This window comes from Ranitomeya imitator, chromosome 1, assembly GCF_032444005.1.
Source record: "Ranitomeya imitator isolate aRanImi1 chromosome 1, aRanImi1.pri, whole genome shotgun sequence".
In the NCBI taxonomy this organism is placed as follows: domain Eukaryota; kingdom Metazoa; phylum Chordata; class Amphibia; order Anura; family Dendrobatidae; genus Ranitomeya; species Ranitomeya imitator.
In genome coordinates this window covers 207,707,536-207,734,893 of record NC_091282.1, presented here as the reverse complement: position 1 = coordinate 207,734,893, position 27,358 = coordinate 207,707,536, and the positions used below count along the sequence as shown (strand labels likewise).

Below are 27,358 nucleotides of genomic sequence, written 5' to 3'. Positions count from 1 at the left end.
ACCCCCTCCCTCCCCTCGTGCTGACGTTGGCGGCTGGGAGCGGAGCACAGGGGGCTGACATCTGGCCAGCTGTGACCGGGGGACGGGAGCAGGATGTACCGGGCGCTGCTCCTGCTGTGCTGCACCCTCCACACCATACCGGGGGCGGACTGTTATAAGAAGCGGGGGCCGGTGGTCACACACAAGGTATTGACCGGCGAGGACGGTGAGCTCCGTGTGTGGTGCATAGGGGGCAGGGGGAGGGCACATACCGGCACCATCTCTGGCCACAGGCACCGCTTATCCGACCCCCAACTTCGCTGCATAGAAGCCATGGTTCAGAGTCTAGCGCTTCCCCCATGATCAGTGCAGAACTGCGGGCACTGCCCGGTACCGGGGAAGTGTAGTGTAAGCGACTGTCCTGGCACTGCCCGGTACCGGGGAAGTGTAGTGTAAGCGACTGTCCTGGCACTGCCCGGTACCGGGGAAGTGTAGTGTAAGCGACTGTCCTGGCACTGCCCGGTACTGGGGAAGTGTAGTGTAAGCGACTGTCCTGGCACTGCCTGGTACCGGGGAAGTGTAGTGTAAGCGACTGTCCTGGCACTGCCCGGTACCGGGGAAGTGTAGTGTAAGCGACTGTCCTGGCACTGCCTGGTACCGGGGAAGTGTAGTGTAAGCGACTGTCCTGGCACTGCCCGGTACCGGGGAAGTGTACTGTAAGCGACTGTCCTGGCACTGCCCGGTACCGGGGAAGTGTACTGTAAGCGACTGTCCTGGCACTGCCCGGTACCGGGGAAGTGTAGTGTAAGCGGCTGTCCTGGCACTGCCCGGTACCGGGGAAGTGTAGTGTAAGCGACTGTCCTGGCACTGCCCGGTACCGGGGAAGTGTAGTGTAAGCGACTGTCCTGGCACTGCCTGGTACCGGGGAAGTGTAGTGTAAGCGACTGTCCTGGCACTGCCCGGTACCGGGGAAGTGTACTGTAAGCGACTGTCCTGGCACTGCCCGGTACCGGGGAAGTGTACTGTAAGCGACTGTCCTGGCACTGCCCGGTACCGGGGAAGTGTACTGTAAGCGACTGTCCTGGCACTGCCCGGTATCGGGGAAGTGTACTGTAAGCGACTGTCCTGGCACTGCCCGGTACCGGGGAAGTGTACTGTAAGCGACTGTCCTGGCACTGCCCGGTACCGGGGAAGTGTAGTGTAAGCGACTGTCCTGGCACTGTCCGGTACCGGGGAAGTGTAGTGTAAGCGACTGTCCTGGCACTGCCCGGTACTGGGGAAGTGTAGTGTAAGCGACTGTCCTGGCACTGCCCGGTACCGGGGAAGTGTACTGTAAGCGACTGTCCTGGCACTGCCCGGTACCGGGGAAGTGTACTGTAAGCGACTGTCCTGGCACTGCCCGGTACCGGGGAAGTGTACTGTAAGCGACTGTCCTGGCACTGTCCGGTACCGGGGAAGAGTAGTGTAAGCGACTGTCCTGGCACTGCCCGGTACTGGGGAAGTGTAGTGTAAGCGACTGTCCTGGCACTGCCCGGTACCGGGGAAGTGTACTGTAAGCGACTGTCCTGGCACTGCCCGGTACCGGGGAAGTGTACTGTAAGCGACTGTCCTGGCACTGCCCGGTACCGGGGAAGTGTAGTGTAAGCGACTGTCCTGGCACTGCCTGGTACCGGGGAAGTGTAGTGTAAGCGACTGTCCTGGCACTGCCCGGTACCGGGGAAGTGTAGTGTAAGCGACTGTCCTGGCACTGCCTGGTACCGGGGAAGTGTAGTGTAAGCGACTGTCCTGGCACTGCCCGGTACTGGGGAAGTGTAGTGTAAGCGACTGTCCTGGCACTGCCTGGTACCGGGGAAGTGTACTGTAAGCGACTGTCCTGGCACTGCCCGGTACCGGGGAAGTGTAGTGTAAGCGACTGTCCTGGCACTGCCTGGTACCGGGGAAGTGTAGTGTAAGCGACTGTCCTGGCACTGCCCGGTACCGGGGAAGTGTAGTGTAAGCGACTGTCCTGGCACTGCCTGGTACCGGGGAAGTGTAGTGTAAGCGACTGTCCTGGCACTGCCTGGTACCGGGGAAGTGTAGTGTAAGCGACTGTCCTGGCACTGCCCGGTACCGGGGAAGTGTAGTGTAAGCGACTGTCCTGGCACTGCCTGGTACCGGGGAAGTGTAGTGTAAGCGACTGTCCTGGCACTGCCTGGTACCGGGGAAGTGTAGTGTAAGCGACTGTCCTGGCACTGTCCGGTACCGGGGAAGTGTAGTGTAAGCGACTGTCCTGGCACTGCCCGGTACCGGGGAAGTGTAGTGTAAGCGACTGTCCTGGCACTGGCCGGTATCGGGGAAGTTTAGTGTAAGCGACTGTCCTGGCACTGCCCGGTACCGGGGAAGTGTAGTGTAAGCGACTGTTCTGGCACTGCCCGATACCGGGGAAGTGTAGTGTAAGCGACTGTCCTGGCACTGCCCGGTATCGGGGAAGTGTAGTGTAAGCGACTGTCCTGGCACTGGCCGGTATCGAGGAAGTGTAGTGTAAGCGACTGTCCTGGCACTGCCCGGTACCGGGGAAGTGTAGTGTAAGCGACTGTCCTGGCACTGCCCGGTACCGGGGAAGTGTAGTGTAAGCGACTGTCCTGGCACTGCCCGGTATCGGGGAAGTGTAGTGTAAGCGACTGTCCTGGCACTGCCCGGTACGGGGGAAGTGTAGTGTAAGCGACTGTCCTGGCACTGCCCGATACCGGGAGGTGTAGTGTAAGCGACTGTCCTGGCACTGCCCGGTACCGGGGAAGTTTAGTGTAAGCGACTGTCCTGGCACTGCCCGGTACCGGGGAAGTGTAGTGTAAGCGACTGTCCTGGCACTGCCCGGTACCGGGGAAGTGTACTGTAAGCGACTGTCCTGGCACTGCCCGGTACTGGGGAAGTGTAGTGTAAGCGACTGTCCTGGCACTGTCCGGTACCGGGGAAGTGTAGTGTAAGCGACTGTCCTGGCACTGCCCGGTACCGGGGAAGTGTACTGTAAGCGACTGTCCTGGCACTGCCCGGTACCGGGGAAGTGTAGTGTAAGCGACTGTCCTGGCACTGCCCGGTACCGGGGAAGTGTAGTGTAAGCGACTGTCCTGGCACTGCCCGGTACTGGGGAAGTGTAGTGTAAGCGACTGTCCTGGCACTGTCCGGTACCGGGGAAGTGTAGTGTAAGCGACTGTCCTGGCACTGCCCGGTACCGGGGAAGTGTAGTGTAAGCGACTGTCCTGGCACTGGCCGGTATCGGGGAAGTTTAGTGTAAGCGACTGTCCTGGCACTACCCGAAACTGGGAAGTGTAGTGTAAGCGACTGTCCTGGCACTGCCCGGTATCGGGGAAGTGTAGTGTAAGCGACTGTCCTGGCACTGGCCGGTACCGGGGAAGTGTAGTGTAAGCGACTGTCGTGGCACTACCCGAAACTGGGAAGTGTAGTGTAAGCGACTGTCCTGGCACTGCCCGGTATCGGGGAAGTGTAGTGTAAGCGACTGTCCTGGCACTGGCCGGTATCGGGGAAGTGTAGTGTAAGCGACTGTCCTGGCACTGCCCGGTACCGGGGAAGTGTAGTGTAAGCGACTGTCCTGGCACTGCCCGATACCGGGGAAGTGTAGTGTAAGCGACTGTCCTGGCACTGCCCGGTATCGGGGAAGTGTAGTGTAAGCGACTGTCCTGGCACTGGCCGGTATCGGGGAAGTGTAGTGTAAGCGACTGTCCTGGCACTGCCCGGTACCGGGGAAGTGTAGTGTAAGCAACTGTCCTGGCACTGCCCGGTACCGGGGAAGTGTAGTGTAAGCGACTGTCCTGGCACTGCCCGGTATCGGGGGAGTGTAGTGTAAGCGACTGTCCTGGCACTGCCCGGTACGGGGGAAGTGTAGTGTAAGCGACTGTCCTGGCACTGCCCGGTACCGGGGAAGTGTAGTGTAAGCGACTGTCCTGGCACTGCCTGGTATCGGGGAAGTGTAGTGTAAGCGACTGTCCTGGCACTGCCCGGTATCGGGAGAGTGTAGTGTAAGCGACTGTCCTAGCACTGCCCGGTACCGGGGAAGTGTAGTGTAAGCGACTGTCCTGGCACTGCCCGGTATCGGGGAAGTGTAGTGTAAGCGACTGTCCTGGCACTGCCCGGTACCGGGGAAGTGTAGTGTAAGCGACTGTCCTGGCACTGCCCGGTACCGGGGAAGTGTAGTGTAAGCGACTGTCCTGGCACTGCCCGGTATCGGGGAAGTGTAGTGTAAGCGACTGTCGTGGCACTGCCCGAAACTGGGAAGTGTAGTGTAAGCGACTGTCCTGGCACAGTTATAAAGAACTTGTACATTCCGAGCTGAGGTACCTATAATAACCCTGCAGTGCACTACTATAGATATATAATAGCCCTGCAGAGTGTGTGTATATATTGTATATATATATCAACCCTGCAATATCATCAAAAAGTTAATTTTTTTTCATTTCTTCCATACAAAAAGTGAAACTCACCTTTTGTAGCTTACCCTCCTTGTGGAGTGTGTCAGTGGCTGCCTTCTGGACATCTTTCAAGTCAGCAGTCTTCCCCATGATTATGGAGCCTACTGAAAACAGATTAAGGGATCCTTTTAAACGCTTAGGAAGCCTTTGCTGGTGTTTTTTGTTAATTATTCTAATTTACTGAGATAATGACTTTTGGGTTTTCATTGGCTGTAAGCCATAATCATCAACATTAACAGAAATAAATACTCGAAATAGATCACTCTGTTTGTAATGTAATATATGAGTTTCACTTTTTGTATTGAAGAACGGAAATAAATTAACTTTTTGATGACATTCTAATTTTGTGAGATGCACGTGTCTGTGTGTGTGTGTGTGTGTATATACGGTATATATATATATATATATATATATATATTATAATGGGTTCCTCAACCCCATTGACAATCATTAGATGCAACATTACAGACTTCATGGCACACAATCATGGTGACTTTATAGATTAAGAACTCATGCACATGACTGTATTTTTGGGCTGAGTGCGATCCAACAAATCATCAGATCACACTCAGACCAATGTTAGTCTAGGGGCTGCACATGTCCGATTTTTTTTTTTATCCCTGTACTGAGTCCGTCCAAGGAAAAAAATCAGTGTCCGAGTTTGATCAGATATCGCACCCGGTCATGTAAGCCAATGAGTGCATGGAAAACATCGGACTGCACTCAGATGACATCTGAGTACAGTTGGATATCCATGGACTGACAGAATGGAGAAAATGGAGAATTGTTTTTAAACCCGCCCCTTATCAGAAAATCAGATCACTCCATATCACCAAACTCTGATCAGAGGGTGATTAGCATAATCTGCCCAATCCTCTTGGATGAGAGAATATACGCTGGTGTGACTCTAGCCTGAGCCCCGAGTAGATACTTACAGATGTGCTCAAAAGTTTACATACCCCGGCAGAATTTTTGCTTTCTTGGCCTTTTTTCAGAGAATATTAATGATAACACCAAAACCTTTTTCTCTGCTCATGGTTAGTGGTTGGGTGAAGCCATTTGTCAAACTACTGTGTTTTCTCTTTTCATATAATAATGACAAGCCAAAAAATCCAAATGACCATGATCAAAAGTTCACATACCCCATTTCTTAATACCGTGTATTGCCCCCTCTAACATCAATGACAGTTTGAAGTCTTTTGTGGTACTGGTGGATGAGGTTATTTTCTCAGATGGTAAAGCTGCCCACTCTTCTTGGCAAAAAGCCTCCAGTTCCTGTAAATTCCTGGGCTGTCTAGCATGAACTTGAGATCTCCCCAGAGCGGCTCAATGATATTGAGATCAGGTGACTGAGATGGTCACTCCAGAACCCTCACTTTGTTCTGCTGTAGCCAATGACAGGTAGACTTGGCCTTGTGTTTTCAATCATTGTCATGTTGGAATGTCCCAAGTATGTCCCATGCGCAGCTTTAGGGCTGATGATTGCAAATATGCCTCCAGTATTTGCTGATAACGTGCTGCATTCATCTTTCCTTCAATTTTGACCAACTTTCCTCAGCCTTTGTAGCTCACACATCCCCAAAACATCAGCAATCCACCTCCGTGCTTTACAGTAGGAATGGTGTTCCTTTCATCATAGGACTTGTTGACCTCTTTCCAAATGTAACACTTATGGTTGTGGTCAAAAAGTTCAGTTTTGGTCTTATAAATCCAAATTACCTTGTTCCTGAAGTTTTGAGGCTTGTCTCTGTACTGTTTTGCGTATTGTAGGCGAGATACTGTGTGGCATTTGTGCAGTAATGGCTTTCTTCTGGCGAATCGACCATGCAGCCCATTTTTCTTCAAGTGCCTCCTTATTGTGCTTCTTGAAACAGCCACACCGCTAGTTTTCAGAGAGTCCAGTATTTCAGCTGATGTTTTTTGTGGGTTTGTCTTTACATCACAAACAATTTTCCTGGCAGTTGTGGATGACATTTTTGTTGATCTACCTGACCGTGGTTTTGTTTTTACAGAGCCCCTGATTTTCCATTTGTTAATCCCAGTTTGAACTCTGCTGACTGGCATTATCAATTCCTTGGATATCTTTTTGTATCCCATTCTTGTTTCATACAGTTTAACTACCTTTTCCAGTAGATCTGTTGACAATTCTTTTGCTTTCCCCATGACTCACAATCCAGAAACGTCAGTGGCTGGATGAAAGATGCAAGAGTCTGTCTGGATCCCAGAAACTCACTCAGCTTTTATGCACACACACTGATTACAAGCAAACAGGTCACAGGTGAGGATGTTATTTTTAGTAGCCATTCAAACCTATTTGTGTCAACTTCTGTGCATATTATCAGGCTAAAATCACCAGGGTATGTAAACTTTTGATCAGGGTCATTTGGATGTTTTGGGTTGTCATTATGATGTAAAAAGAGAAAACACAGAAGTTTGACAATAAATGGCTTCACCCAACCTCTAAACAACTAAATGTGGAGTTGTTTAGGCAGCAAGAAAGAATGGCTGTAGAAATGTTACCAACAAGTTGCATTTACTGACATACAGAACACAAGATGAGGTGTCTCCAGGGTGAGGATAGGAAAGGAGGACACGGCAACATGGAGATCGTGGCGTCACATAGTATCCAGTGATTTCCCATTGGGACCTGCGACCTTCTGAATGCAGCAGAGTCGCCAATGTTTCCAATGTTCGGTCGCTGGTTGCAAGTGGCACGTGTCTCATTGGCCAAGGACTTCAGTGCGAGTCACATGTGACTAAACACCGCCGCTCTTCAATGGTCATGCGATGGAAAGTCGCAGACAAGTCGCACAGACATGTCCCCGTCAGGCCCAGGCCTTGTCCTCCTGCTCTTCAGAAATGACTGAATTTTGGAGAATGAAGACGTTCCGCTCTCCCTCATACATCTCAGACGTCCCCTTATCCTGGAATGTCCACGCTCCTCAATAAGACTTGAGGGCAAACTGCTTGGATTGTGAACAATGTGACCTTGAGAGTTTAGCTCGCCCTTTACTCATTACATTCGTGGTGTCAGGTACACTGCAGGAACACGATCACACCGCTCCGCCACATTCCCCCGACAGCTGGGAAGATGTTCCCCATCCTGCTGAGAAATAAGACGTCACAGGCCGCCTATGTGTGTGACATCTCCCCATCTCCGGGACCCCATGTGACCCAGTGTCTTTATTTGCAGGTTTTCTTCGACATAAAGATAGGTGACAGGAATGCCGGCCGCATCATCATTGGCTTATTCGGGAAGGTCGTCCCAAAAACTGTGAAAAACTTTGTCACTTTAGCAACTGGAGAAGTAAGTATTTTCTTCCCGCTGTTCTTAGGCGAAGTTCACATTTGCATCAGGAAGTCTCTTTTTATGTTTTGTTATAAGAAAAGAAAACGATTCCATCCTGGGACCGATTAGTCACATGGACGGCACGCGATAGACCCCATTATGATGGGATCTGTCAGGTTTCCTCCATGGCGTCCGGCAAGGTAACAAAAAAACCCTGCGCATCGTGCTGCTCCATTTCCTTGGTAAAAACGTTAAAAAAAACGGTGTTTAAAGAAAGTAAAGATTATTGGCACCTCCAAAAACTAGATACAATTTTATTCTATAAGTATCAAACAATTAAAATCCACATGGTGGTGATAGAAAAGACACTCTGACGCTGTGTGTGTGTTCACAGCGCCAGAAACGCGTCAGAGTGTCTTTTCTATCACCGCCAGATTTTAGTTGTCTGATACATAAGGAATATAATTTTATTATTTTATCTATTTTTTGGAGGTGCCGATCAGCTTTACTTTCTTTGGACTCATTTCCTGATGGTCAGCAGTAATTTAGATTTGGTCATTCACTGCACGTTGAGCGATTTATTCCCTCCTGTCTGCAGAAAACCATGATGGAGGCTCCTAGTTCAGATGTGAATTCCCACTTTCATCTCTGCAGAAATGACCATTTTAGTAAATGTTTGCATTCTTCATAAAATAACAACTATGGGCAATCAATTCTCTGCAATGTCCCGTTCCCCCTAATAGATTGACACCTGAGTGTTACCCTTCCCCTTGTCGTACTGATTGGGCAATGTCAGATTGGGCAGAGACCTCGCTGATAAAGGAAAGGGTAACATCCACATATTTCTCTTAGGAGCTGCGTATGATCTGTGCAGCGTTGATTTCTATGATTACTGCAATCATTTCTTAAGGAATGCAAATATTTACTACAAAAGACAAATTGGGAGAAGCGACAGGTCCTCTCATATCAGGCCGATGTGCTCGCATGTAAAGCGCCATGGAATAAATGGCGCTATAACAATAAATAATAATAATAATGTGTTCCTGGGAGACATGTGACACAAGATCTGTTTCATACATATGAATGTGGTTGTTCCTGCAGAATATGCAGGCAAATCACAGCTGACATCAATCCCAACTACCATTACCCCAATTTCCAACTCCCCAGGGCAATCGGGAAGAGCCGAGTTGAAGCACCTGAATTGGAGCATCTAATGTAATGCCCCACTTGCCGCGGGCTGGTATTTTTAGGCTGGAAAGCGCCCAATAATCTTGGTCCTTCCTAGCCTGATAATATTAGCCCACAGCTGTCTGCTTTCCCATTGCTGGTTATCAAAAATGGTGGGGACAACACAATGTTTTATTCATTTATTTATTATCTTATTGCACGTTGAGTAGCCAACACACACGGTACAAATTAAATATTTCACAGATATCTATCTAGCGCTATCTTTGCACATTTTTGAACACCTAAACATCTTTCATTTTCTATTCTGCATTCTATTCCGATATGTGTCACACGGACTGCACAGTGATGTCACACTTTGTCATCCATGTGCGTGTGAGCAGCATTGCTGCTGGAAAAAAACAGACATGTCTGCATGAGGGTCACACGGACACATGGTCCATGTGAAAAGATGGACATGTGCTCAGCCCTATAGATTATAATGGGTGTGTGTCTGTACGTGTCTAAACCTGGGTGCGCCTGTAGTCTTACAGCCTGAAAAATACTGTAATATATTCAGTTAAGGAAAGTGTCGAATTCCTGCCGCTGCACAGGGGGAATCTCGAACCATGTCCGCTGCGGTCTCCCGTTCTTCTCCAGCCGCAGTGGAACCTGCTCAGCAGAGACGTTGGTCCCAGCGCCTGGCTCTGACAGATACTGCATGTTTGGTTACTGCTGCCCTTCCAGGTTCAGCCATTATAAACAGTACTGTTTGGCGGCAAGCAGGCGCTCCTGGGACTAAGTCCTGCTTTTCTCCTTCTGAGCATGCCCAAGGGAAGACCTCTCATTGGAATTCGGGGGTCACACGCTCAGGTCCTGTAGCAGCTCCTATTGGTCCACTAGGAAGGTCCTGGAGAGCTACAACTATAAAAGGTTCGCATGGCCATACGGCCATGCTCTAGTATCATTTGTGTTTGGCTGTTGCCAGTGGATACTCTACCACTCAGTTTATATGTGGTGTGAGTCTGTTTAGCTTTGGGGCTGTACACTCAGGCAGGCAGCTAGCGTCAGTGGGGGCAATTAGTCTTGGCTTAGCATCTGGTTCCTTCATGTGTGCGGTTGCCACAGAAGTGTTCCAGAGCAAGCACAACCCTAGTTAGGGTATTATTCTCTGTGTACAGTGTGACTCTGTGAGGCAACAGAGCTCGCTTTCATTTCATACGGGGTGAAGTTAAACCCACGTGAGAGCTCAGTGTCCATCCGCCATTTCTTTGCAGCAGGTTTCTCTGCACGGTGGACCCCGGGCTGCAAACACACCTCGTATCAATCTCTCTATTACTTGGTGCGTTCCGCTAGCCCTAACATCCTATTACAGATCCTCATTTAGGCGTCCATTTTTACGTTCTGTATATTTGTTTTTCACGGATTAGCACATAATCATGATAGTCTATGAGCATAGATAGTATAGTTCAGTGGGACCGTGAAAAACATAGAATGACACAAGGTAGACGTTAGCATGCTGTCCGTGTAAACTGTTTAATAGAAGCTTGGATTTATTTTTTTCTCCTAAGAATAAAACCGGATGGCTCACTGTTGGTACAAATTGACATACTGACCAAAAATGAATGAAAATCAGAACAACCACAAGAAAACCTTATCAATGGACTCGCTCAGTGACATAGGTGACCTTCATGTGAGATTTGGGACTGTCAATTTCATTGTTCTGATCCAATGATGGAAAAAAACAGGATTTGATTATGGCAGAAGAGCAGTTGTGATGTATTACACAGTTGTATCTGTTCACCATTGTAATGTGATTTTTCCCATTACTATAAGGCAGACAGCGTCAGGCCACGTTCGCACCTTGGAAATCAGACACCTAAATGGAACCATTTTCAGCAGGTCTATCAGACACCTCTAGGGTATGTGGAGTCATAATGGGTAGATTTAGCCAAATAGGAAGAAAGGAATAGCTTTTTTTATTTTTAGAGCACCACTGGTTCCATAGGGGTTTTCCAAGGAGGTACATACAAAATACAGATGTAAATTAAGGTGAACAAATTAGCACTTGCAGACCGGTACTGAAGGGAGAGGGCCCTGGCCTTGTGGATTGGAATCTACAACTTATAGCAACCAATCAGATTCCAGTTCTCATTACTCAGAGCTGAAATCTGATTGGTCGACTCTTGCACACTCTACACTTTTTCCCTGTTTTAGTCCCGGTCTGTGAGTGGTGTTTCCTTCGATATCCGTTATAGTATATGAACTGTGCGCCTCCACCAGTAGCTCCCTGCACTCGGCTCTGTCCTGTAAAGAAGGCTGAATGCTACATCATCAGACATGACGTGGAAACATGGTTGATGTCCATAAACATGACTCACGGCTTCCAGCGTCCAAGCGTGCTGACAGGGAAGCGCCTGTTTGCTGTATGGATAGTGTCAGGAGCAGCTGGCAGCCGCTCCGGAAGTGCACAAAGCCATCTCTGTTTCTATTTAAGCTCAAGCCACCTTCTTATAATGAGGGGATATTAATAAAACTCCAGGCTAATGTGCTTTATTCCAAATTTGTGTCACCTGAGTCCCAATATCCGCTAATCCACTAATATCCTTAGCGGTAGGCCATAGTCACATCGGGTTTTCTTTTTCTTTCTATTCAACATTCACACTAGGAAAATACAGCAATACAGGTTACATAGCATGCATCATCTGCAGTATAGACTAATGCGGGATCCATTTTACATTTTGAGCTTTTTAATAACTATTCATGACAAATCTGTCAAACAGGTACCATAATAGCTTACGGATAGCACTGTTTGAGTAATTGTAACATCCAGCATGGACCAAAATGTGTTTGGCTGTGTCACCAAAACATTTGATCACCAAAAGATCATTTGTTAAAACATATACCGTATATACTCGAGTATAAGCCGACCCGAGTATAAGCCGACCCCCCTAATTTTGCCACAAAAAACTGGGAAAACTTATTGACTCGAGTATAAGCCTAGGGTGGAAATGCAGCATTTACCGGTGAATTTCAAAAATAAAAATAGATCATTATTTCCCCATAGCTGTGCCATATAGTGCTCTGCACCGTTCATTATTTCCCCATAGCTGTGCCATATAGTGCTCTGCACCGTTCATTATTGCCCCATAGCTGTGCCATATAGTGCTCTGCACCGTTCATATTGCCCCATATCTGTGCCCCATATATGCTCTGCACCATTCATATTGCCCCATATAGTGCTCTGCACCGTTCATATTGCCCCATATCTGTGCCATATAGTGCTCTGCACCGTTCATATTTCCCCATATCTGTGCCATATAGTGCTCTGCACCGTTCATATTTCCCCATATCTGTGCCCCATATAGTGCTCTGCACCGTTCATATTTCCCCATAGCTGTGCCCCATATAGTGCTCTGCACCGTTCATATTGCCCCATATCTGTGCCATATAGTGCTCTGCACCGTTCATATTTCCCCATATCTGTGCCCCATATAGTGCTCTGCACCGTTCATATTGCCCCATATCTGTGCCCCATATATGCTCTGCACCGTTCATATTGCCCCATATCTGTGCCATATAGTGCTCTGCACCATTCATATTTCCCCATATCTGTGCCCCATATAGTGCTCTGCACCGTTCATATTTCCCCATAGCTGTGCCCCATACAGTGCTCTGCACCGTTCATATTGACCCATATCTGTGCCCCATATATGCTCTGCACCATTCATTTTTGTCCCATAGCTGTGCCCCATACAGTGCTCTGCACCATTCATATTTCCCCATAGATGCTCCACATAAATCTGTGCCGCTGCTGCTGCTGCTGCAATAAAAAAAAAAAAAAAGCCATACTCACCTCTCTTGATTGCAGCTCCCAGCGTCCGGTCCCGGCGTCTCTGCGCACTGACTGATCAGGCAGAGGGCGCCGCGCACACTATATGCGTCATCGCGCCCTCTGACCTGCACAGTCAGAGCGCAGATAGACGCCGGGAAGATGGAGCGGCGCCGGGAAGATGGAGCGGCGCCCGGCGGCTGGAACGTGGACAGGTGAATATGACATACTTACCTAGTCCCAGCGATCCTGGCGCTCCCGGCCTGTCCCACGGTCTTCTGTGCTGCATCCTCTTCCTCTATCAGCGGTCACCGGCACCGCTGATTAGAGAAATTAATATGTGGCTCCACCCCTCTGGGAGGTGGAGCCGCATATTCATTTCTCTAATGAGCGGTCCCACGTGACCGCTGAAGAGGGGAAGAAGCTGCAGCACAGAAGACCGTGGGACAGGCGGGGAGCGCCAGGATCGCTGGGACTAGGTAAGTATACCTCAGCGCCCTCTCCCCCTCACCCGCCGACCCCACCGCTACAGTGACTCGAGTATAAGCCGAGAGGGGCACTTTCAGCCCAAAAATTTGGGCTGAAAATCTCGGCTTATACTCGAGTATATACGGTACTCAATATACTGATATCCAATACATTTGGGCACCCTAGGTATCCATTTAAAACATTTGTGACCTATAGAGTATAATTTATCCATTTGACAGATACTTCAGGAATAGCTACTAAAATGTTCTTGCCGTATCTGTGTAAGAACACAGCCTTAGGCCTGTTTCACACGTCAGTGTCTCCAGTACGTGAGGTGACAGTTTCCTCACGTACCGGAGACACTGACACACGTAGACACATAAAAATCACTGCATCTGTTCAGATGTCAGTGATTTTTGCGGACCGTGTCTCCGTGTGCCAAACATGGAGACAAGTCAGTGTTCGTGGGAGCGCACGTATTACACAGACCCATTAAAGTCAATGGGTCCGTGTAAAACACGTACCGCACACGGACGTTGTCCTTGTGCAGTCCATGTGCCGTGCAGGGGAGAGCGCTACATTAAGCGCTGTCCCCCCACTGGTGCTGAATACGCGATTCATGTCTTCCCTGCAGCAGCGTTTGCTGCATAGAAGATATGAATAATAGTGTTTAAAATAAAGATCTATGTGCCCCCCGCCCTCCCAACCCCTGTGCGCCCCCCCCCCCCCCGCTGTTCTGAAAATACTCACCCGCCTCCCTCGTTGGCTGTCGCTGCTTCCTGGTCTGGCCGCATCTTCTCCTGTATGCGGTCACCTGGGGCCGCTCATTTACAGTAATGAATATGCGGCTCCACCTCCCATAGGGGTGGAGCCGCATATTCATTACTGTAATCGGCGGCCCCACGTGACCGCATACAGGAGAAGATGCGACCAGATTAGGAAGCAGCGACAGCCAACGAGGGAGGCGGGTGAGTATTTTCAGAACAGCAGGCGGGCGCACAGTTTGTGCACATAGATCTTTATTTTAAACACTATTATTCATATCTTCTATGAAGCAAACGCTGCTGCAGGGAAGATATGAATCGCGGATTCAGCACGATGCAGGGGACAGCGCTAAACTTTAGCGCTGTCTCCTGCATGGTGGGTGTGGTACCCAGTGGGCACACGGGCGGCACACGTGTGCCACACTGATGTGCCACATGAGCACATGGACACACGGACACGGATAACTCCAGTACCGATTTTATATGGTACTGGAATTATCTGGACGTGTGAAACCGACCTTAAGAACACAGACATTTTTAGTTTTGCTCTTTTTGTTTTTGAATTTTGTTGTAACAACATTCAACTGAATGAGTAAAATGAAAATCTAAAATCATTACTTGGTGCAACCACCCTTTGCCTTCAAAAGACACTTGGACATAGTTTTTGAAGGAACTCTGCAGAGAGATTTTTCTAAACATCTTTGAGGTCTAACCACAGATCTTTTTTGAATGTAGTCTTGTTCAATTCCTTCTTCTATCTCCTCATGTAATATAAAAAAGACCTAAAGAATAGTATTTATTAGATATGCATTAAATGGATGGATAACAGCCAATGAAAGACGGTTCCCTGAAAATTGCCCACACAGAAAATTGCCCACACGGAAAATTCCCCACACGGAAAATTTCCCACACGGAAAATTGCCCACACAGAAATTTGCCCATACGGAAAATTGCCCACATGGAAAATTGCTCACATGGAAAATTGCACAATTGCAGCATCACAAAGTTTCAGATCTGTGATATTTGAGGTGAAAGGTGAGGATGTTCACATGATGTGTGATCAACTTGTGATTTACAGCTGCCCTAGTGCAAAACTGCAAACATGCTGAAGATCTGTGGTTTGTAGCAGTCTGTCATTATCAGCAATAGATAGATCTAGTCTGCTCTCATCTCTCACTGATTCTGCCTTACTCCTCCCACCAGCCCAGAACAGCAGCACATGCAGAAACAGCAGCAGTGTGATCCAGAGGAGCCATCACTGCTATCAGTGCTCACAAAAGAATCACTGTATTATCTGTGGAGTTACGAGGAGGAAGAGGAAGAGGAGGAGGAAGAGGAGGAGGAGGAGGAGGACGAGGTCAGAAACAAAATTTCATCTCAATACTTTGTAATATATCCTTTGTTGGCAATGACAGAGGTCAAACGTTTTCTGTAAGTCTTCACAAGGTTGCCACACACTGTTGTTGGTATGTTGGCCCATTCCTCCATGCAGATCTCCTCTAGAGCAGTGATGTTTTTGGCTTTTCGCTTGGCAACACGGACTTTCAACTCCCTCCAATGGTTTTCTATAGGGTTGAGATCTGGAGACTGGCTAGGCCACTCCAGGACCTTGAAATGCTTCTTACGAAGCCACTCCTTCGTTGCCCTGGTGGTGTGCTTTGGATCATTGTCATGTTGAAAGACCCAGCCACGTTTCATCTTCAATGCCCTTGCTGATGGAAGGAGGTTTGCACTCAAAATCTCACGATACATGGCCCCATTCATTCTTTCATGTACCCGGATCAGTCGTCCTGGCCCCTTTGCAGAGAAACAGCCCCAAAGCATGATGTTTCCACCACCATGCTTTACAGTAGGTATGGTGTTTGATGGATGCAACTCAGTATTCTTTTTCCTCCAAACACGACAAGTTGTGTTTCTACCAAACAGTTCCAGTTTGGTTTCATCAGACCATAGGACATTCTCCCAAAACTCCTCTGGATCATCCAAATGCTCTCTAGCAAACTTCAGACGGGCCCGGACATGTACTGGCTTAAGCAGTGGGACACGTCTGGCACTGCAGGATCTGAGTCCATGGTGGCGTAGTGTGTTACTTATGGTAGGCCTTGTTACATTGGTCCCAGCTCTCTGCAGTTCATTCACTAGGTCCCCCCGCGTGGTTCTGGGATTTTTGCTCACCGTTCTTGAGATCATTCTGACCCCACGGGGTGGGATTTTGCGTGGAGCCCCAGATGGAGGGAGATTATCAGTGGTCTTGTATGTCTTCCATTTTCTAATTATTGCTCCCACTGTTGATTTCTTCACTCCAAGCTGGTTGGCTATTGCAGATTCAGTCTTCCCAGCCTGGTGCAGGGCTACAATTTTGTTTCTGGTGTCCTTTGACAGCTCTTTGGTCTTCACCATAGTGGAGTTTGGAGTCAGACTGTTTGAGGGTGTGCACAGGTGTCTTTTTATACTGATAACAAGTTTAAACAGGTGCCATTACTACAGGTAATGAGTGGAGGAAAGAAGAGACTCTTAAAGAAGACGTTACAGGTCTGTGAGAGCCAGAAATCTTGATTGTTTGTTTCTGACCAAATACTTATTTTCCACCATAATATGCAAAAAAAATGATAAAAAAACATACAATGTGATTTTCTGGATTTTTTTTTCTCAGTTTGTCTCCCATAGTTGAGGTCTACTTATGATGTAAATTACAGACGCCTCTCATCTTTTTAAGTGGTGGAACTTGCACTATTGCTGACTGACTAAATACTTTTTTGCCCCACTGTATCTCTTTGCTATTCTCTGTCCTGCAAAGCAACTCACCTGTAATTATTCTTCTGCCCTGCAGAGCTTCTCACGTATACCTGCATACTATCCCCCTGTCCTGCAGAGCATTTAACCTATATCTCTTTGCTATTCTCTGTCATGCAGAGCATCTCACCTATAATTCTATATTATTCTGCCCTGCAGAGCATCTCACATATACCTGCATACTATCCCCCTGTCCTGCAGAGCATTTAACCTATATCTCTTTGCTATTCTCTGTCCTGCAGAGCATCTCACCTATAATTCTATATTATTCTTCTGCCCTGCAGAGCATCTCACGTATACCTGCATACTCTCCCCCTGTCCTGCAGAGCATTTAACCTATATCTCTTTGCTATTCTCTGTCCTGCAGAGCATCTTACCTATAATACTATATTATTCTTCTGCCCTGCAGAGCATCTCACGTATAACTGCATACTATTCCCGTTCTGCAGAGCATTTAACCTATATCTCTTTGCTATTCTCTGTGCTGCAGAGCAACTTACCTGTAATTCTATATTATTCTTCTGCCCTGCAGAGCATCTCACGTATACCTGCATAACATCCCCCTGTCCTGCAGAGCATTTAACCTATATCTCTTTGCTATTCTCTGTCCTGCAGAGCATCTCTCCTATAATTATTTATTCTTTTTCTGCCCTGCAGAGCATCTCATGTATACATGCATATACTATCCCCCTGTCCTACAGAGCATTTAACCTATAATTCAGCCTATGAGCAATTTTCTGTGGGCATTCTCCACCTTGCACCTCAAATATCATGGATCTGAAACTTTGTGATGCTGCAATTGGCAATTTTCCATGTGGGCAATTTTCCGTGTGGGCAATTTTCCGTGTGGGCAATTTTCCTGTGGGCATTTTTCTGGTCACCGATGTTATCCATCCTTTTAATGCATATCTAATAAATTCAATTTTTTAGGTCTTTTTTCTATGCTAACTAAGTAATTAGAGACTGTGCGCCTATTATTTTTTCATTAACTCCTCATGTAATCCCACACAGACTAAAGGATGTTGAGATCAGGGATCTGTGGGAGCCACAACACATCCAGGACTCCTTGTTCTTCTTCACCCTGAAGATAGTTCTTCATGGCATTGGTTATGTCTGGTGCCATTGTCCTGGTGCAGAATACATTTGGAGCATATCAGATGCCTCCCTGATGATATTGCATGATGGATAAGTATCTGCCTATATTTGTCAGCATTAGTGATGAGTGAGTGTACTTTAGTTTTAGAGATTTAGATTTAGTTTTTGTTGACGCAGCTGCATGATTTACGGCTGCTAGCCAGCCTGAGTACATGTGGGGGTTGCCTGGTTGCTAGGGAATCCCCACATGTATTCAAGCTGTCTATCAGCTGTAAATCATGCAGCTGAGGCAACGGAAACTAAATCTCCGAGCAGTTACAATTACTCGGAGATCACCCGAGCGTGCTCGGGAAAACCCGAGCAACGAGTATACTCGCTCATCACTAGTCGGCATTGAGGACACCATTAATGCTGACCAAATACCCCACTACATTTGTTGAAATGCTGTTCCAAACATGCAAGAACCTGCTTTACTGTTGCCTGCAGACACTCATTATTGTGCCGCTCTCCAGCTCTTTGAGAAACAAACTTGTCTTTTCTTACAGTCAAATATTTCAAATTTTGACTACTCACTCTAGAGCACCTGCTGACATTGTTCTGCGCCCCTGTTCCTATGTTTTCGTGCATAGTTGAGTCTCTTTGCTTTGTTTCTATGTCGCAGGTATGGCTTTTTGGCCGCAATTCTTTCATGAAGGCCACATGTTGCCAGACTGTTTTACACACTAGATGGGGGTAGCTGGTATCACTGGTTGGTTGTAGCTGGTATCGCTGGTTGCTGAAGAAAAAAGCTTTGACAAGGAACGCAGTTGGCATTCGAAACACGTTCCTCACAGCACTAAGGAATTTTTGAAACAGTTTGCCTAATAAAGATCATGCGGTTTTATGGAGCTGAAACCTCCTTTTTTCTTCATATATTGTAACGTTATCCCATAAATTCTGCGCCTCTGCATGCTTGGAGCCTTGGTGAGCTGGTATTTTCTTTTCTAATGTCACTGGTTGCTGCCAGTTATTAGCTGACGGCACTGCTGTGGATGTCTTGCAATTTGGAACGGAAATAAGCATGATGTGTCTTTCATCTGCTGTTTTCTTGGCTGACCACTGTGTCTACGGTTCTCAACATTGCCCATATCTTAGTGCTTCTTCAATTGCAAATTGTGAAAATCCTACAGTCTGCTTTGAGATCTTGCTGATGCAGTATAACTGCATTGTGTCTTGTTGCTGTGGTCAATTTTGCCATGGTGTATGACCTGTGACATGGAACAGTCTCCTGCAACCTCACCTTTGTAGCAGAGTTTAGCCGTTCCTCACCCAGTTTTAAACCCCCTACATAGCGCTTTCTCTTTCAGTTAATGACGGTTTCAATCTACATATGAAAATGATGATTATCATCTGTTTAGTATAAGTGATTATGATTACCCATACTCCTGACAATAATAATGCAAAATCCATGACTTTGGGCAAATGTACCTAGAAAAATTGATGCTGTTTTGAAGCCAAATGGTGATCACAACAAATATTGATTTGATTTAGATTTCTCTTTTATTCATTCATTTTCCATTATGTTAATTGATAAAAATAAACTATTAACACTTCTATTTTAGAATGTATGCTTGCTTTACAATATTTTCAGTATGAGTTAATCTCTCTCGGCTATACACCAACCAGACTAACAAGGTAATAAGAACAGGGATAAAGGAAAATACCAATCATACAAAAATGCATTCACAAACGACAGAGGGAGACACCGGGAGTGAAGTATGGGAAAAACCAAAGTAGAAGGAGAGGATTTGCACACACAAACAAAACTGAGCAATAGTCTCAAATAAATCCATCAAACACCTTCTCAAACAACACAACACCAACTCCTGAACCATGTAGCATGAAGCTATCTCTGGCAATGCTTAGTTGCCAGAATCCAGTTTTCATAGCAGAGGGGAGTGGCCAACAGTGAATAGCTGAAAGCCATAAGGCAGGTAAGCATCCAGGAGCTCTCAACTGAGTAGATAACCCCTGCACTCCTAGAAGAAACCTGCACCATTAATATGAAGGTGAAGTGCTGACATAGCTGTAACTTTTTTTTTTTTAACTTTAGTATATTTTTTTAACTTCAACTTTTTAACTTTTTTAACATTTATTTCAAGAAAGAGTTGTCCTAGTAGTGGACAACCCCTTTAATTCATTTGTACATCCGTGAAAAATACAGACCAAATACTAAAGATAAAACCTGACACACTGACCAAACACTACAATCCAAACACTGATCAAACTTGGACCATTTTATATGTATGTGAAAAATTACCGACATCTGAATTATAGTGCCTTGCGAAAGTATTCGGCCCCCTGGAACTTTTCAACCTTTTCCCACATATCATGCTTCAAGCATAAAGATTTTTGGTAAAGAATCAACAACAAGTGGAACACAATTGTGAAGTTGAACGAAATGTATTGGTTATTTTAAATTTTTGTGGAAATTCAAAAATTTAAAAGTGGGACGTGCAATATTATCCGGCCCCTTTAACTTAATATTTTGTTTCGCCACCTTTTGCTGCGATTACAGCTGCAAGTCACTTGGGGTATGTCTCTATCAGTCTTGTACATCGAGTGTTGTGAATTCTGCTCTTGGGCTCCCTCCGGTGGTTGTTGATGGTAATGCAGTTATTCCTGAGCAGCAGTCTTGGACAGGTGTTTCGGCTAATTGCAATTCTGACTGGGGTATTTAGCTGTGCAGGATTCATTAGTCCTTGCCAGTAGTCAATGTTCCTTTGGAAGTGTTGCTCCTCTGCCTGGCCTCTCCTGCTTGCTGCCATCTCAGCAAAGATAAGTGTTTGCTTCTTTTTTTAGACACACGGCTGTGTGTTTATTTTTTGTGCTGATCTTGTTTCTATTTTGTTCCTGCTAGACTGTGCCTGATGTTTTTCTCAGTCTAATTGGATTCGCTGGAGTCGCAGATATACTCTCCACATCTTTAGTTAGGTGGTGGAGTTTTTGTATTTTTCTGCTGTGGATATTTTGTAGTGTTTTATGCTGACCGCATAGTATCCTGTACTATCCTTTTCTATCTAGGTAGTAGTGGCCTCCTTTGCTTATCCCTGTTTTCTGTCTGCGTATGTCTTTTCCTCTCCTACTCACAGTCATTATTTGTGGGGGCTACTTATCCTTCGGGGGCCTACTCTGAGGCAAGAGAGTTTTCCTATTTCCATCTTTCGGGATATTTAGTTCTCCGGCTGTGTCGAGGTGTCTAGGTCTGGTTAGGCACACCCCACGGCTACTTCTATTTGCGGTGATAGGATCAGGGTTTGCGGTCAGTAAAGTTACCACTGCTCCAGCGAAGGTCATTTCATGCTGCTCCAAGGCCACCTGATCATAACAATCGAGAGCCTGAAATTCTTGCCCATTTTTCCCTGGCAGACAGCTCGAGCTCAGTGAGGTTTGATGGAGATCGTTTGTGAACAGCAGTTTTCAGCTCTTTCCACAGATTCTCGATTGGATTGAGGTCTGGACTTTGACTTGGCCATTCTAAAACCTGGATATGTTTATTTGTGAATCATTCCATTGTAGATTTTGCTTTGTTTGGGATCATTGTCTTGTTGGAAGACACATCTCCCTCCCAGTCTCAGATCTTTTGCAGACTCCGACAGGTTTTCTTCAAGAATGGTCCTGTATTTGGCTCCATCCATCTTCCTATCAATTTTAACCATCTTCACTGTCCCTGCTGAAGAAAAGCAGGCCCAAACCATGATGCTGCCACCACCATGTTTGACAGTGGGGATGGTGTGTTGAGGGTGATGAGCTGTGTTGCCTTTATGTCAAACATATTGTTTGGCATTGTTGCCAAAAAGTTCGATTTTGGTTTCATCTGACTAGAGCACCTTCTTCCACGTTTGGTGTGTCTCAAAGGTGGCTTGTTGCAAACTTTAAACAACACTTTTTATGGATATCTTTGAGAAATGGCTTTCTTCTTGCCACTCTTCCGTAAAGGCCAGATTTGTGCAGTGTACGACTGATTGTTGTCCTATGGACAGACTGTCCCACCTCAGCTATAGATCTCTGCAGTTCATCCAGAGTGATCATGGGCCTCTTGGCTGCATCTCTGATCAGTCTTCTCCTTGTTTGAGATGAAAGTTTAGAGGGACGGCTGGGTCTTGGTAGATTTGCAGTGGTATGATACTCCTTCCATTTCAATATGATCGCTTGCACTGTGCTCCTTGGGATGTTTAAAGTTTTGGAAATAATTTTGTATCCAAATACGGCTTTAAACTTCTGCACAACCGTATCACGGACCTGCCTGTTGTGTTCCTTGGTCTTCATGATGCTCTCTGTGCTTCAAACAGAACCCTGAGACTATCACAGAGCAGGTGCATTTATACGGAGACTTGATTACACACAGGTGGATTATATTTATCATCATTAGGCATTTAGGACAACACTGGATCATTCAGAGATCCACAATGAACTTCTGGAGTGAGTTTGCTGCACTGAAAGTAAAGGGGCCGAATAATATTGCACGCCCCACTTTTCAGTTTTTGAATTTAAACAAAATTTAAAATAACCAATAAATTTCGTTCAACTTCACAATTGTGTTCCACTTGTTGTTGATTCTTCACCAAAAATTTACATTTGGCATCTTTATATTTGAAGCATGATATGTGGAAAAGGTTGAAAAGTTCCAGGGAGCCGAATACTTTCGCAAGCCACTGTAGGCCTAATTGTGGAGCATGGCTGCAAGCAAAACGTGATGTGACTGTACAGCTCTATAGATAACATTGATGACATTACTATTCATATGTTTTCTGTGTTTCTTCATTTCAGAAAGGTTATGGCTATAAAGGCAGCAAATTCCACAGAGTCATCAAAGACTTTATGATCCAAGGGGGAGATTTCACAGCAGGAGATGGCACTGGAGGTACAGATTTACATCTCTTTTCATGACTTATTAAAGTACACAGATGAGGGGATCGCTTTGTGCAATCCCGGTGCAGCTCGCTGTGCTCTAGTCATGGACAGGAGCTGTGGTAATTTCCAGGTATCCCTATGCGGTGTTTGATTCGTCGGCTTGGCTCCCTATGCGGTGTTTGATTCGTCGGCTTGGCTCCCTATGCGGTGTTTGATTCGTCGGCTTGGCGTGATGTCGTTTTTAGACCAAAGTGGTGATAAAGGACGAAGACCGGGTTCTTTTTTAAAGGGACTCTGTCACCTGAATTTGGCGGGACTGGTTTTGGGTCATATGGGCGGAGTTTTCAGGTGTTTGATTCACCCTTTCCTTACCCGCTGGCTGCATGCTGGCTGCAATATTGGATTGAAGTTCATTCTCTGTCCTCCATAGTACACGCCTGCGCAAAGCAATCTTGCCTTGTGCAGTCGTGTACTATGGAGGACAGAGAATGAACTTCAATCCAATATTGCAGCCAGCATGCAGCCAGCGGGTAAGGAAAGGGTGAATCAAACACCTGAAAACTCCGCCCATATGACCCAAAACCAGTCCCGCCAAATTCAGGTGACAGGTTCCCTTTAATCTGCCAGACAGAGTGGCTTGCGCTAAGTCTATCTGGAGTAGCCTTTTTGAGCCAGCCCTACAAATCATTAGTTGAGCCTGGGATCCCAAAGGGCAAGGAAATTTACCCAGCTCATGCGTTGGCCAGAGAGCAATGACCAGGACTGTGAACCACAAAGCAATCTTCTCATCTCTAATAAGGAGCATTTAGTAAGATGCTTTTAAAGTACAAATATGGGTGGGTGTACTATCATTGTATAGGTTACTGCTATTATTTCTAGGTCTTTTAACAGAATTTTACACAGATAATTTCCCCATCTCCAAACGATGTTGGGGCACTTTTATATTCTAATCACACAGACTGTGAGAGATCCTCGAGGGAGGGAAACAGACTAATTTAACGGCTATAACTGCAGTACATGGTCTATGTACATGGACTCCATAAGGCATTGTATTCACTCATACAAGCAATGCTTATAGTGGAAACACTTCAGTAACTGCACATGGTGGCGATTGTCATGTTTAGTTTTTTACTTTAAGAAATCTTGAAAATATACCTGCATATGAGGGTGTTGGAAACAGATGAGGACACTTAGAGTCCTTTTGCTGCCGTTATTATGGATCCATGCCGAGAGCTGTAATATGGCCACATGTATGAGGCCTAAAGTGGTTGCCATATCTAGAAATCACCCAGTGCTAAATATGCTCCTACTGTAACTTCACCTAAATAAACCATTTAGCATTGCCATCTGCTGACTGTGTTTGTAGAAATTGTAATTATATTAATAAATATGTTATGGGCCATCGTTCTGAGGCCCAATATATTTAAGATGTTCTAGCAGTGATCATGATCCTCTTGCAGGAAGAAGCATCTATGGAGACGAGTTTCCAGACGAGAACTTTAAGCTGAAGCATTACGGTATTGGGTGGGTGAGCATGGCCAATGCTGGGCCAGATACAAATGGATCTCAGTTCTTCATTTCCACAACGCGACCCCTATGGCTGAATGGAAAGCATGTTGTTTTTGGCAAAGTTTTAGATGGCATGGTAAGGAATACGTCTGCACTTTTCTGTCTCGCAAAACTCATGAAAGTGATATTCACCTGGTGGATATTTTGTGTGCAAAACTACATATTTTCCCCCGAACGGGTAGCAGAAATCACGGCTGGAACTGCCCAAGTCTGCACTCGTATTCGCTTTTTACAAAATAGGCTACTTGTCTTAAGGTACCGTCACACTTAGCGACGCTGCAGCGATACCGACAACGATCCGGATCGCTGCAGCGTCGCTGTTTGGTCGCTGGAGAGCTGTCACACAGACCGCTCTCCAGCGACCAACGATGCCGGTAACCAGGGTAAACATCGGGTAACTAAGCGCAGGGCCGCGCTTAGTAACCCGATGTTTACCCTGGTTACCATCCTAAAAGTAAAAAAAACCAAACACTACATACTTACCTACAGCCGTCTGTCCTCCAGCGCTGTGCTCTGCACTCCTCCTGTACTGTCTGTGTGAGCACAGCGGCCGGAAAGCAGAGCGGTGACGTCACCGCTCTGCTTTCCGGCTGACCGACGCCCACAGCCAGTACAGGAGGAGTGCAGAGCACAGCGCTGGAGGACAGACGGCTGTAGGTAAGTATGTAGTGTTTGTTTTTTTTACTTTTAGGATGGTAACCAGGGTAAACATCGGGTTACTAAGCGCGGCCTTGCGCTTAGTTACCCGATGTTTACCCTGGTTACCAGTGAAGACATCGCTGAATCGGTGTCACACACGCCGATTCAGCGATGTCTGCGGGGAGTCCAGCGACGAAATAAAGTTCTGGACTTTCTTCCCCGACCAGCGACAGCACAGCAGGGGCCTGATCGCTGCTGCCTGTCACACTGGACGATATCGCTAGCGAGGACGCTGCAACGTCACGGATCGCTAGCGATATCGTCTAGTGTGACGGTACCTTTAGTCTGAAATCTATGGCTTAATGGCAATGTGGATTTCCAATTTAAAACGTACAGCATGTCCCACTTTAGTATCATTTAAATGTTGTGCCTTTTTCTTATTAATCTATTTGTAATCTAGCCTGAAGAAGGAGCCACTGTGCTCTGAAAGCTTGCCAACATATCTTCTGGTTAGCCAATAAAGGTATCACTCTGAGAATACTTCTGTCATCATTTGCAGAAAAGTATTCACATCGAACACATCATAGAATTTTTTCCCTGCAATATAAACCAAAAAAAAAATCATTTTTACAAAAACACAACTAAGACTAGGTGCACACTGCGTGCAAACTGGTTACAGCCCAGGGATGAGCGAACGTGCTTGGATATGTTCGAGACACCGTGGCTGCATGTCTGGCAGCTATTCGACAGCCACAACATATGCCGGGATTGCCTAAGAAGCAGGCAATCGCTACGTGTTACGGCTGTCGAATAGCTGCGAGACATGCAGCCGCAGGGACTAAAACATATTTTTTGAGCCCACCCAAGACGCTCTGTTAGCATATGAGCATGCTCAAATAACACCTTATCTGAGTACGTTCACTCATCACTAATAGGGAACTTTTCCCAGCGAATACTGTAACACTGGCATTGGTGACCATTATATCCAGATTGGGGCCTAAAGTGTGTTCTTTTTGCCTTCATCTGGACGCTATGTGATTGCATGATTGTTTTATTGTATAGAAAGGCGCATCAGACTATGCTTTCCTATACAAAGGGCCACTGCAAAGAAACGTTTCCTATGGTGGACGGATGCCTGGGCATATATCTCCCGAGTGTTTGTCTGGACCTAGCCTTATTTGTAGAAACTGCAGATTTTTCTTGCTGATATAATAAATCTCATCTACATACTTCTGAGTTCTCTTTTTAAAGATTTTACAGCCTGCAACGTAGCTGCGCTAGATAGGCAGATTTTGTTGGAAATTCACAGTTAAAGAATCCGCCGTGTGTAAACCAGGTCTTTTCACGTGATGTTTTTTCTTACCAAGAACATGTATATTTTTTTAGAATATAATAGATCCTTGTGTCCGTTCCGCTAAACTCAGTCCATGTCTTATTTTGATCAGTTTTTGTGGGTCACAATAGGCCATCAATGTACGGGGCTCCATTTTTATTGGGTTCATGCACATAATGTCTGAATGTATCAGTAGGATGCCTTTATCTCAGTGTAATGAGACTAATAAAGTAGGCTGGCACATCCGTCTAGGGATTCATTTTAGTGAGACTACTTTGTATATTAAATCTTTGTATATAATGGATACATTTACTAAGCAAAATCTTTAGAGATGGTGACTGTGTAGCCACTTGTACATTTACTTACAGTCTAGAATGCTGTTTAATGGCTGGGGAATAAGCAGACAAGAGTTACCACAGTCCACTACTTGCCGCCATTAACCTGGCACTGCCATCTTTCTTCTTTTGTCTACCAGGCTGTGGTACATGGCGTAGAGCTCCAACCGACAGATGACAAAGACCGCCCTTTACAGGACTGCATCATTGCGGAGAGTGGGCAAATCACAGTGAAGGAACCATTTGTGGTTGAAGTGGAAGATTGGAAAGATTAGAAGTCTAGAAAAACAGGGAAACTTTTCATAGTATTTTTGGTAAAGGATGAATAATAAATGTAAATATGTTTATCAGACTTTGCAAAGTGTTCCTGAGTACTATGAACCAAATCCAATGAAAACCTAGATATATTCTACGTCCCCATGAAAATGTAAGGGTAGCAGCAGGGGCATACATCGAAATCGGCATTCCATACAAAATCCATTTTACTCCTCCAGCCCCCCGCCTCCCAGAAAAGAAAGAAAAAATATTGTGGAGTGGATGTGGTGAGGGCACAAGGCGTAGTAACAGAAGAGCGTAGCTCCCAACTTTTAAACACAGGGAGAGGGACATCTATTACGGTATGTAGTGTTCTCCCCCATTGAGATACCTTTCATAGCCCCAACACAGTAAGATACCCTTCAAAATGCCCCCCATTTGTAGTATAAATACTCTACAGTAAGCTCCCCTACACAAGTCACCCCCC

The 27,358-nt window shown here is 46.2% G+C and overlaps 1 protein-coding gene across 1 annotated transcript; it reads left to right on the top strand.

Annotated features, from left to right (window-relative positions):
* Positions 1–26,968, top strand: PPIC (peptidylprolyl isomerase C). The gene is made up of 5 exons (XM_069753611.1): positions 1–186; positions 7,636–7,749; positions 22,657–22,750; positions 24,201–24,385; positions 26,757–26,968. Exons 1-5 carry the CDS (start codon positions 94–96, stop codon positions 26,889–26,891), a joined length of 621 nt encoding a protein of 206 aa, XP_069609712.1. The 5' UTR covers positions 1–93; the 3' UTR covers positions 26,892–26,968.
* Positions 26,969–27,358: the final 390 nt, after the last annotated feature.

What these genes read in the sequence shown, in the direction of transcription:
- PPIC (XM_069753611.1), top strand. Translation starts at nt 94, where the DNA reads ATGTACCGGGCGCTGCTCCTGCTGTGCTGCACCCTCCACACCATACCG. An exon ending in GGCCGGTGGTCACACACAAG is followed by an intron (nt 187 to 7,635) that starts GTATTGACCGGC and finishes CTTTATTTGCAG; the next exon opens with GTTTTCTTCGACATAAAGAT. An exon ending in GCAAAGTTTTAGATGGCATG is followed by an intron (nt 24,386 to 26,756) that starts GTAAGGAATACG and finishes TTTGTCTACCAG; the next exon opens with GCTGTGGTACATGGCGTAGA.